General features: G+C 48.2%; 1 protein-coding gene across 5 annotated transcripts in view; it reads right to left on the minus strand.

Annotated features, from left to right (window-relative positions):
• The window catches only part of PLXNB1 (plexin B1), an 81,469-nt gene that overhangs the window by 10,440 nt on the left and 58,403 nt on the right, over positions 1-12,626 (minus strand). For all 5 annotated transcript variants that reach the window (XM_063347729.1, XM_063347725.1, XM_063347727.1 and 2 more), the window contains 13 exons: positions 11,870-12,021; positions 9,857-9,962; positions 8,001-8,137; positions 7,188-7,364; positions 6,825-6,993; positions 5,810-6,052; positions 4,354-4,530; positions 3,860-4,008; positions 3,370-3,470; positions 2,336-2,553; positions 1,956-2,134; positions 1,148-1,214; positions 431-577 (listed from right to left, as the gene is read on the minus strand). In XM_063347729.1, the coding sequence (XP_063203799.1) occupies positions 431-577; positions 1,148-1,214; positions 1,956-2,134; positions 2,336-2,553; positions 3,370-3,470; positions 3,860-4,008; positions 4,354-4,530; positions 5,810-6,052; positions 6,825-6,993; positions 7,188-7,364; positions 8,001-8,137; positions 9,857-9,962; positions 11,870-12,021 (2,022 nt within the window). The remainder of the gene's footprint in view (positions 1-430; positions 578-1,147; positions 1,215-1,955; positions 2,135-2,335; positions 2,554-3,369; positions 3,471-3,859; positions 4,009-4,353; positions 4,531-5,809; positions 6,053-6,824; positions 6,994-7,187; positions 7,365-8,000; positions 8,138-9,856; positions 9,963-11,869; positions 12,022-12,626) is intronic.

Genomic DNA, 12,626 nt, shown 5'->3' on the forward strand with positions numbered 1-12,626 from the left:
GACACATTTACACCTTTGATGGCTGGCATTAAGGTAAGATAACAGCTAGTCCTTTCACTGGAAGAGTTTCAGAAAAGAAAACCTCACAGATGTTAAACATCGTGTTCTCGTTCTTGTGTCAAGAGCTGGAAGCCAGTTCAACAGCGCTGGGGAGGGGCTTCGATGCGCCATCAGCAATTTCATCCCCTTATTTCTAGACACAGCGCAGCACATAACACCGGATTACTGTGGTGATGGCTTCTATCAGCCTAGGGCAGAAGTGCCTGATTTAGCAGAGCTCTTGCTCATCTATGAAGTTACGCTGCTGGGATAAACCTGGCTCCCAGGAGACAGTGGCAGGATGCTGCACTTCTGCCTCAATAACGGGAGCAGAGACATTAAGCTCTGTTGCACTGGAAAGCGCAGAGGGAACAAATGATTCGGTGCTCACCAGAGTCCGGTACTCCAGGTCCTCTCTCAAAAGGCGGTTGTCGTTCAGGGTATATTTGGCTTTCCCTGTCACCCAGTCGACTGGCCCTTTGTCCACCTGGTGTTTGATTCCTCGAAACAGCATGTAAAGGGGCTCCCCAACAGAATCCTGGCACAGAGAGGAAGGAGTTTCATCTGAGAGAAATTCAACTTGCTCCTCCCAGCAGAGCCCAATGGCTTGGAAACACGGACACCCAGGCAGAGGAGAAGCAGGACTGAAGATACATCAGCTGAGCTGCAGCAGGCAAAGACAGAGCCTCTGCCGACAGCTCCTGCTCCGTGCACAGGCCAACTACCAGGTGGATGCGCAAGACCAAGGCATTGCTCTGCCTCTGCGGCACTAATCTCAGAGACTCTCCTTGCCACCCCCTCTCCAGGAAAGGAATTAGGTCAGAATCAGTCCTCCCAATGGACAGACCAGCCTATGGCCAGAGTGTCTCAAGATAAAGGAGCTACACTGAGCCCTCCATGATCTGGTGAGACATCCTGGAAACAAGGAGTGGTATTAATGCTGATTTAAGTATCACCGTCCCCAGTGAACAGCCCAGCTCTCTCATTCCCCACCCTGAAATATGGGATGACTCTGACACTATTGCAGCTACGAGCGAGGCACAAAGCAAGGCTGTGGCTGTCCTCCCTCTTTTGGCCCCTCTACACCACAAATGGACAAAGAGCTCACCCTCACAAACGCGTACAGGCAGATGGACATCCAGTTGGTCAACAGCTTCTCTACCACTGTTTCTGTCCTGGAAGAGAGCATGAGGTTGGTCACAGGAATACGGTGCAGAGCAGGTAGGGATTTGGAGATAAAGATCACTCCCCTTGAGAAAAGGGCACACTGAATGACGATACAGGATCAAGGGAGAGGAATTAAAAAAAAAATAGGACTTTAGAGACCAGTTAAGGTTAATGCTTTTGATACCACTTATTTGAGGCACTTTTCAGCCTGAAGGAGGCACCAAACTCCAGTGGAGAGACAAGCAAACAGGGCAGAGGAAAGCCTTTGGCAGGTCTCAAACAGGGGAAATTTGTTCAGACCAGAAGGAGACCAAACAGGAGGCTAATGGGGATCCAAACGCAGGAGATGTTTCAGTTTAGCTTCCAAACGGCACGACTGCGAGCCCAGGGACCTCTAAACAGCAAAGCGAGATTAGCAGACTTAGCAGAGCCCTAGTACCTGAACACAAGCAGAGAGTTAATGTACAGCAGCTTCAAAAGAAGAGGAATTTGGGGTGGGCAACTCCAGCTTCCTACTCTTTTCACACCTTTCCTGCTATATTCCCTACTAATTGCTGACCGGGGAGAGGGGTATCATTGTTACTGCTTCCTCCAGTTTGATGCCTGTTGTCTGGACACACAATGGTCTTACAGCCGTAGCTCACACCAGGATGTTGTCCTCCTCGCAGGAGGTTCAGAGCTTGCCAGCTGGGCAGAAAGGCTCTGTCCCCTCAGGTAGCTCGCAGTGGGACCATGGCTGGCTCACTCACCTCCGCAGCATCAGCTTGGGGTTCTTGGCCACATACTGCTCCACAAGGTCATTCAGGAGTGTTTTGAGGATGTCAGTGAAGTACTCCAGCTTCCCATGCAGCGACACAGTGAGCAATGATGCTACATAAGCCCGGTCTCTTGGAGAGAAAGTGCGCTGGATTTCCAGAGTGTGGATGAACTGGTGGGGAGAGAGAACCCAGTGTGTAAATCTGCTGAAAACAAGGCAGTCACAGCTACTGGCCCTTGGAAGACGCGGTGCTGCAGGGAGCTATTCAGGAATGAACTTTAACATACCTGCCTGCTTCCTACCACCAGCTGCCAGTGGCATGGCCCTGACCCCGACCCCAAAGCAGGTTGCAAGCAGAGAGAGGGACATTACCTTGGTGAGGAAGAGCTTGCTGTTGAGCAGGTTGGAGAGCTGGACCAAGCCCTGCTCCACAGTTTGCCGCCGGCATTCAGGGATGTCCAGGTCCCTTTGCAGTGGTGACTCACGGTGGCCCGGGAAGAAAATGCGCTCTGCATAGGACTTGTAGTCCAAGAAGGGGATTCCTGTGCCCACAAGGTCACTTGTAAGGTCCATCATCTCAGTCATCAGGTCTGAGGGAAAGGAAAAGCCCAGGAGGTTGACCACATGAACACGCAACTGATGGTGCAGAGCATGAGATGAGTGCAAGAACTAGGGCTAGCAGGATGGGACTGAGGAAGAATGTTTCCTGAAAGGAAGAGGCACATTGGGGTCCCATTGCTAGAACAGTTAAAACTAGACTAGGCACTGGGAGAAACCGCATGAGGAAAATTCCAGCTTGGGGTGGAACCAGAAGGTGAATTTGGCGATTTTCTCATTTACGGTCAGGAGGTGGCTTCCAGTTTTATAAAGAGGAAGCCACTGTTCAGTACAGATCTGTGATTACAGGCATTACCTACATTAGAGACAGAGCATTAGAGATCTCCTGCTCCTCACTGCTTCCCACATTAGTTGGAGATTACAGCCTGAGTCACCTGCACAGTTTCAGCGCCCCACATCTCCCATGCAAGGGCTCACTGCTGTAAGCAGCTGAAGAACAAGGTTTGCGAGCCCAGAACATGGGATGTAATTCTTCTTGCCCTACACAAAGTCTGGGCTAGCTGTCCTTAAGATCTCTCCAACTGTGCTGTCTTGACCTTTAGCTCTCCGACTGAGTCCGGAGGATGAACTGCAGAATCAGAGGGGTCTGTACAGATCACTGTGCTCTGAATTAAAGAGAAGAATTAAAAATGGAATAATTTGGCTGTAAGTTTCAGTGCACCAGCACAGAATAAAGTCATTGCCTGCTCTGAGCTACCCAAACAAGTAGGAATGGAAGAGAAGTAGGACTGACAGTGGTTCTTCAAGCTTCCCTAAAGCTGCGAGAACCTAGGAGCTCACTGACTGACCTGTGAATTCCTTTTTGCATCTGTCCCGAACACTTGTTTCCAGGTTTTCCAGCTGGATTTGAACTTTCTTGTAGTCCCTCAGAGCCTGCTTGCTTTTCCTCCTGCAATAAGAAGCAGAATTGTTCTCAGTGGCCCTAGCCCAGAGATTGTCCTTGCCAACTGTTGTGTTGCTACCAAATACCCCAGGGCCATTGGTGCTGAGGTGATTTCTACTTAACATCTTCTTGCAGGATACCAAACAGAGTTCTGTGAAGTAGATACGTCTCTTGGAGCACCCATTAGGTGCAGGCTCTGAATGAACCACGGTGCAGGCTGTGACCAGCAGCCGCAACACGCCTCACACATCCAACAGCACCAGAGGCTCAGAATTTGGCACAAAATAAAGAAAACTGGGACCTTGTCTAGGCCCAAGAGGTACATGCTTGGCCACATCCACTGAATAATGTTGTAGAGGAACTTAAAGACCTCATACAATGCCAGAGTTTCTTACCTGTATATGAAGACGATGACCAGAACGATCAGCGCCACAAAGGATGCGCCAACACCCAAACCAATCTGTGCCTCCAGCGGGAAGGTGAGCTGGCTTTCTGTGTCGTACTGCACTCGGCCCAGGAGGAAGTTCAGGTTCCCCATCTGTACCTGTAGGAAAGCACGTGCCACAACATAAGCTCAGCGCAGCAATGAAATACAAAGCCACGGGGCTTCTGCGGGGTGGGGCCAGGTGGCATACAGCTCTCTAGCAAAGCAGACCCACAGCACAACCCCTGAACCCAGCTATACCATTTGCTTTCAGGCAATGTTTGGCACGTAAGAGCACAGCTGAGAACAAGAGCAGCTCCTTGCCGCCCCTGGTACCTCCCATGTCCCCTCGCAGGGCTTCTGCCTTTCCTCCACTTCCCATCCCACTCCCTGCCTCCACCACTACCTTCTTGCTTGTGCTTCAAACAAACGACAGGATTTCTTGCGGTACTGCCGATTTCCTACCGTGAACTCCGGGAGCAAGTCTGTGCCCTCCCGCTTCGTGCGGTGCCGCGGAGCCGGCTGCTCAGAGGGAGGCTCACAGTAGAGATGATTCCTGGTTAGTGTCTTCACCACACAGATTCCTTCCCCAATCATAGCCATAACTTCATCCTTGGAGATAGCCAGATCTAGATTTTCCCCCTGGAACAGTTATGGAACAGCACATCAAATTGGGGAAAAAAAACAACTCTGCATTTCCATGGCTCCAGAGAAGATAGAGGAGACCCACACCATAGGATGAAAGCAGCCTTTTTTCTTCTCTAAGCTCACATCTGAATTGGCCACAGAACTTCATTTTGTAAGCTAAAAAATTCACTTGCGTACGATTTAGATTGTAGCTTTAGGACCTGTACGATGCTGCCTAAGTACAGTTGTAAATAGCCTGTCCTCTTAAGGCTCTTCAGGCCCAGCACAACTGAGCTCAACTCTTCACTCTGTGTGTATACGCACATACACACACACAACGTGGATATATTTAAAAAGGTAATCTCATGTCAGTTAACATAAGCCCTCAGGTGAGTCAATCAATGCCTTTCAAAGGTGTAACATATTTATGCTGTTGTTTTTGTCTGCTACACAAATATGCTTTAAATTTTGGGGTAGTAAGGCTTTTTTTTTTTTTTTTTTTTTAATAAAGCCATGCTGATGTTAATTACATTTTTATGTTTTAATGCTTTCTAAGCTGGATCCTGCAGCAGCACTTTCATGTTTTTGCCCAGAGGTCTGTCAGGGCATCCTGACAGATTGGTAGATCAACCTCCTTGCTCTTTGAAAGCTTGCATCTTCTTACTTCTCTTTCACTCTTCTCAAATTCCTCAAGATGCATTTCATACCAGTGGCAGCAGTCGAGACATTTCTAGACTAGTACAGCCTCACAGTTTTTACTCATATGCGAAAAAAAAGCAAGTGGAGCATCTCCAGCTGCAGCCATTAACGTTATTAACGAGTACTGCACTCGAAAGTACCTTTCCATACAAAAGAAATACCTCAGAGTGATTCTCCCACCTCCACCTAGTAACAGATCTTCCCTACCGCCAGGATTCTTTTATTCCTAAATTACTTCTAGAGGAATCTCAAGAAATTATGAAAAAGGCAGCAGCTGAGGGTAAGATGCGGGTTTCATTTAGTACTAACAACTCGTATACAAATAGTTTATTAGAATTAAAAATAAAAAAGCACAGAAGTTTCCACAAGCCCTATGAAGCTTAACGATGGTTTATGGGCTCAAGAGGCTTTTTTGATGCACTCTTTTCCTCTTCTTAGGTACCATTTCTCATAGGCCAAAGTAGATGTGCTGTGACAGCTTGTAAGCCTGTCAAACGCTTTAAAAACTTGGCTGCTGCACGACACCAATTTAAAACACTCAGGTTAGAAACAACTTTGTATGAGGAATATTATTTCCAGCCAGTTTTTGTGTTACCTCTACAGAGATGACGCTTCCTGGCTTGTGACGGTATGGTTTGGCAGGGTCTTCGGCATTTAATGGTTTTAGGATGGGGTTGACTTCATAAGAGAAAGGCATGGGATGCAGTGAGTTGAAATCAAAACTCAGATTATCCAGAATAAATTCCAGTTTGATATGGACACTCCGCAGCAGCAGGTTAATGGCTGGAGTTTTGCACAGGATCAGGTAGGAGGAGTTAACAAGACAAGGTTCTTCAAACTAAACACGAAAGGTAAAAAAAAAAGTCAGTAGTGAAATACTAATGCTTCTCCTGCAGCTTCGCGATACTTCCCAGCCCTGACCAATCTGGGGCCCGTCTGCATTCCTCTCATCTGGAGCAACGCCAGAGGAACTCTGCTTAATGGTAGAGGGAAAAAAAATCCAAGATCTGAGGAATCCCCCGTGTTCCTTTTCACAGCACTAGTTTTGTTGTAAGTACCTAGGTCTCCGCAGTGGGAATCAGCTCTGACATTCCCCTGGCAGCAAATTCTGGGGGGGCATTGGCTTTAGATGTCCCTGCTCTGACAGAACAGGACCAAAGACCTTCAATGCGAGGCTGATTTCACAGCCTGAATGCCTCTCTGAAGTGCTCCTTCCTCTGGTTGAATATGTTTTATATATTTGGTGAAAGTATTAAGAGTCTCTTTTTTTCTCCTCTACAGCCACAAATGCCTTCCTAAGAACATGGGTAAAACCAGCTGTTACTGATGCGCGTGCATCAGGAGCACATTCTCCCAGTTTCTGTACAGGAAGCCCTCCATCATTTGCACTAATAATGCAAATCCTTCTTGTACTTTGGCTGCCAAACATCCTCTACCTCTGCAAATTCTGCTGCATGCTCTGTGACCTCGATGATCACATCAATACCTCTGGATGCAGGCAGATAACAGCAAGTGAGGGGAAAAGCCCTAGGGACTGAAAGCCCACCCCTCCAGAGCAACACATCAACCCTTATGTACCCTCAGCTCCACTGAGCACTTTGCCATGCTACCTGCTGGACGCTGCACAGAGCATCCTCAGGGCACTCGGTGTCTGGGATGATTCTGCGCCATCGTCCCAGTCCACGGCGTCGGCGTTCAGATGGAGAAACTGTAACTCGGATCTTCGGTTTCTGCACAACATCCAAGTTGTATCCATGAACTCTGAGCACTCTCCCTCCGCTGAAAGAGAAAAGCAGCTGAGCTCACCCACCTGTTATCCATTAGCTCTGTCTCGCCCATGCTCCCACTGTTCTGCTTATGCTCATTCCTACGAGCCTGACTTTACTCCAAAGCGCAACTCAAGCAGATGCCATTGGTGCTGCGGTACCTGCCCCTGCACACAGCCCTGGGGAAGGTGCACTCAGTCTTTCTACCTGAGGAAGCTTTTAGGTGGCTCTGCAAAAGTGATGTTGGGATCCAGAGTATATCTGAAGAGGGATCCTTCCAGTCTCCGCTCTTGGTCCCCATATTTGACAGTGACTGGGAGCTCGGTGGACACATTGCTGGGACTCGTCTGGCACGCCAGCTGATCCTCCGTCATCTCAGAGAGGCTTGGAGAGACAGAAGAGAGAACAAAGGATTAACACAGCCACTGTAGAGACAGATTTTATAGTACTATGCCTTGCTCTTTGCAGACAGACTGCAAACCTTTTCTGGTATTTCCCTAAATTTAATGCTGAAACGTCTTGCGCCTTATCTAAGCAAGCAATAATCGCTGGGGAGTTGTCAGTGAGCAGCACGTTAAAAAACAGGTGCAGCCACTGTCCAGACTGAAGAGACTGGAAGCGTGCTACCAAGGCACGTGCGCCTTCCCACCAGCAGTGCTGCCAGGTGTGCGTGTCCCAGGATGCAAGAGAACAAGCAGCTCTCAGTGTCAGTCTGCGGGAGCCAACCGCAGCTCCCCATCAGCAGAAGCAGAGCTGTCAGGATGGGGCACATTCCGTGCAAGAGACATGCAGAACAGAGGCCATGTAGCCCTGCTCATGTTCAAGGGAATGTGGGCAGGAATGTAAGATGGTCGAGGTTGCTGCCATGACCCTCAAGGTGAGGATCTCCCGGCACACAGAGGAGAGCAGAGCTCCAACAGCCTGCGCTAAGGGCTGAGCCAGGCAGCATCACGCCCTGCACGGCGCTGGGAAGGACGTGGGGCAGTGCACAGCCAGCGCATCGGCAGGCTCTGATCTTACATGTGGCAAGGGAGGTCTCCAAGCAGGACACTGATCTCGCTAGGATGCCCAGTCAGCAGCTTTGAGCCCAGAAGGGTAAGGCAGGTTCCTCCCGCTTTGGGGCCCTGAGTTGGAACAATGGATTTCAGCTCTGGGTTCTAGAAGAAGGGGGAAAAAATTGGAAAAAAAACAAACAGGAAAAAAAAACAGGTGAATGACAAGGACCTTAAAAGATAAGGCAAAGAAAGAAAACAGAACATGTTCAGTGACCTCCAGTGCTCTGAAAATAGAAGCTATAGATCGCAATCACAGGCAGACCTCAGCTATGCTCCAGCAGTTACCTTATGGAGCAGAGGCAACAGAGGAGGGATCAATCGATCAATCACATCGGCAAGAACCATGAATCGGGGACCAGTCTGTCCACAGACTGCAAAAGGCAGATGGATGCTGCGAACAGCAGAGCCGTGAGCCTCACACACAAACCCTGGGATTAGCAGTTCAAAGGGATTGTTCAGATCAGTAACTGGATTAATAACTCAGGTTAGGAAAAACAAGGTAGCAAATAAATAGTCTGTTTATCTAATAGATGAGGAGATTACCAGCAGGGAGCCCTAAGAATTTGTGTTGAGACCTGTGCTGTTAAACATACTTGTAAGTGACCTGGAAAGGGGAAATGAAATTTGCTAAATTATTCAGAGTAACAAAAACCTAGTACCACTGAGGAGCTGCAGCAAAATTTAGAGGAAGAGGCAGAGTGGCACAAGTAAGTTACCGCTGATAAATGAAAAGCAAGATACACGAAGTGAGGAGGAGCAAGGAAACTACAGCAAAAAACCAACCCAACCATATGTACATAGTTGTGAGTTTCGAAATAGCTCCTGCTTTGGTACCTTTAACAACTCTACCAGGTGTAAGCACAGATCTCAACAAAAACACACCAGGTGGTAGGAATTACTGGGAAGGGAATTAAGAAAAAAGATTTTTACGCCACAGTAAAACTTCCTTTTGCACTTGCGTCTTGGACGTAGCATGCCGTCCTCATCACCCTGCCTCAAAACGGTGATAACAGAACCAAAACCACGAGAAAGGCAACAAGCGTAATCCAGTATGTAAAATGGTTCTATACAGACAAAACCAGAATAGCCTAAGACTTCTCAGGCATCTCTTTCCCCTTCCCATGGGAGAGGGAGACATGCAACTACGTATGTAACTTGTAAGTGGCAGAGCAAGGATGAAAAGCGAGTAATTGTATCTAAAAATCACTTAAATATTACTTCATAATTGCGGGCTTTAAAATATCAAGAAGTTACCAGAAATGTGTTTAAAAATAATAGGAAACATTTCTCCATGCAATGCACAGTAACTTCAGACGTACTGCCACCAACTGCCGAAGGTCAAAAGCTGAAAGTGTGTTCAAGCAGCAATTTCCAAATTAATAAAAGAAAAGTCAGAAGTCTTAGTAAGATGTTAAATCATGAATAAAAGAAAAAACGAACCAAAAAAACCCCCCAAAAACCAACCTCCAAATCAGAAAGGTACCCTGTATTTTTCCTCTTTCTTTAAGCATTTAATAGTTAGTATTGTAAAAACAAACAAACCAACCAACCACTAGACTACAGAATCTTTGGTATTACTCAGTACAGCTGTTCTTATAACAGGGGGAGAAAAAGGCGGGGTAGGGTGGGGAGAAAAAAACCCCACCAAAACCCAAAAGAAACCCCAAAAAACACCACACAACACAAACACCAGAAAAAATCGGATAAAAATACCACCAGCAGGTGCCTGGTAGTGTCCCATAAGTTCATGCAACAGATAGTCATTCAGCAGAAATACTGGAAGAACAGGGAGAGGTATTAAAGAAGCAATAATTACGTTACCTGATAGGTGAAAATATGCCCAGAAACTCCACGTCCTCCTCCAGGCACCTCCACCACGATGTGCCCGGATCTCTCTGTCCAGCTCCCGCCAGTGACGCATACGATACTGCAGGGCAATCCAAGAACAGTGTCACACCGTGGAAGAGCAGATGAGCTGTATCCATTGCATCATGTCCTAAAACCATCTAGCAACCACAGCTCCCTTCTTTCAGCCTTATCATATGCTTGGAATATACAACTGAACATTGAGAAACACCTTTAAGAGCTGGAGTAGCTGCAGCAGGAAAAAGCAAGGGGTGGTTCCGAACAGGCCCATCCCATCCAAGATTATTCTTTCTGGGATAGATAGGATGAAGCTCACTGCATCACAGAAACACGAAGAGTCCAAGAACTCTGCTATTGTCCAGACCTGATTAAATCAGTCACATCTGGAGCGACCCCAGGCTAACAGTGGTCAATCCACACATTAGCGCTGTGTCTGATGCCGAAGAAAACTGAAGATGGTAGGTTTAGCTGGCACTGGTCTTCAGCCAGTGGCCTCTGGGACCAGCCAGTTCCCCTGCTCTGCACCACCCAATTCTTCCCAGCCCTTTTCCCAGCCATAATTTGGTATGGGAGATGCTGACAAGGTGAAAAGTCAGGTTGTACTTAGAACAGGGCAGCAAGGAATCCCATGTTACAGCACTGATTTGCTATCAGAAAAACTGCTCTGCAGGAGACTTCCCAGCCTTCCCACACAGTATGAGATTAATTTTGTCTGGGCCTTGCTCAGGAGTGGGTTCCAGGTTCACAGCTATATCCCCTCAACTGAAAAGGCTCAGGAATTTGAACTCGGGCAGTGCAGTCCCAAGCCAGGACCCTGTGATGCCAGGTGATTTACAGATACAGAACAAAGACGGTGCTAACCCCAGAAAGATTATGCTCTAGTTCTAGGATCAAAACAGAAAGCAGATGGATCCAGACACACAAGGCGCACAGACAGGACAACACTGCTCAACACAGCAGGCCATTTCCCAGCAGGATCTTACCTGGCTCCCAGAGGGAAGGGTGCTACAACTACTGCTACCGTGGAACGGAAAAATGGGTTTGTGATAGCTCTGATGAGAGGTTACTCACAATTGCTCTCCTCTTCTCCTGATGGTTGCTTGGCTCCTCTCCCTCCCTTGTCCAGGGCTCCCACCTACCTGCCCTGCCACAGGCCAACTACACAAATATTCCTTTCTCCTTGCTTTTTAGCTGGGTCACACCTCTCAACACTCAACTACACCGCCTTGTAATATGGTCCTGCCCTGGCCAGACACACCAGCTATCCAGCTCTCTATCACTTAGATTAGCTGGATTCAGCAGGACAGGTCTTTCTGCTTCTCATCCTCCTCCTAGATGCTACTTTTACAAGAATTGTGTGACCTGCCAGGCACTCCTAGCCACCAGAAAGGTGGCATAGGGCCCACCAGGCCTCCCTGGTCTGTCCCTGGTTGAGAGGGTCCTTTCATTGGGCTTGTTCTAGAAGGTGGAAGTCTGGTTAGCAGTGAAAAATGACAGTCTGCGGGTGTCCCCACTCAAGCAGAGGCAAGAATCTGTGCTGTACCTCCAACCACACATTCCCATCCTCACCCTGTGTTAACACGGTCAGGATATTTCCCTAGTGGTGACACTTGCACAAGCCACGTCCTTCGCTTTTTTGATATCACCCTGTGGCTTGGAGAGACAGCCATGAAACCGCATGGTTCCGAGCCTGCGATTCCCTGATCTAGCTGGCCTGCGGGCTCTGTACTGGCAGCGTGTTCAGTGTATGGCAGCACTGTTTGGCCATCGCCTTGTGCACAACCTTATCTCTCTAAGGTCACCGCCTGAGTAACTAATCAGACAGTGACCTTAGTCAGGGGCACTCCCTGGGGAATGGGCAAGGCTCAATACCTGCTACAGCAAAGGCAATGACATCTCAGGCTGGTGTCAGCAGCCGGGGGAAAAGCCAGCGCCTGCCTCTGGGAGGAGGTTTCACGGATACTCTACCTGCTAGAGATCTCATACTCTTGAGCATCTACGGCACAGGGAATTCCTGCAACAGTGACAGTTTCTGCAATGTCTTGATGTTTCTGCCCGAGGTTTGAGCCAGTGATGGTGATTCTAGTGCCACCTTCCACTGGTCCAGACAGGGGGTACACCTGCAAAGACATCCGCGCATGTGTAAATGTCACAGTATCTCAGACCTTTGCAGTCTGGCAACTGATCTACAGCACAGGGCCCTTCAACTGCCCCATTACAAACCTCCTGGTCGGGTCACTGCTATGGATTCCTTTTACTGGCTTGGACTAGTACCAGGTTGCACCCTCATCAGAAGAAAGGCCATAAAGAACACACCAGTTGGAGCCTTCTTTCCCATACCTCACTGTTGCCAGCAGTTCCCCCCCAGAGGTGATAATCCACTATAGACTTCTAAGGCAAGGACTGGCCTGCTTAGCCTTCTCATCAACATGCTGACCACTCCAGAGGGCATTTCTGCTGAAGAGTGGGAATGCACAAGCCAATACATGTTACTAGTATTGAAGCAGCAAGCAACATTCCCCCCTCAGCATCAGTACGACAATGAATCGCATGCTGCACAAACATCAAAGCTCTGTCCCTGAGCAGCATCCAAGATAAACTGAGACAAGATGCAGCACATGGATGTTGTGTGCCACCGGAGGGAGGACAAGCTGACAGCAAAAGGGACACATGGCTACAGACACTTGTCATGTGGCAGTTAGCAAGAAACATTTAAAATAAACAG

The sequence above is a fragment of the Chroicocephalus ridibundus genome, chromosome 10, assembly GCF_963924245.1.
Source record: "Chroicocephalus ridibundus chromosome 10, bChrRid1.1, whole genome shotgun sequence".
NCBI lineage: Eukaryota > Metazoa > Chordata > Aves > Charadriiformes > Laridae > Chroicocephalus > Chroicocephalus ridibundus.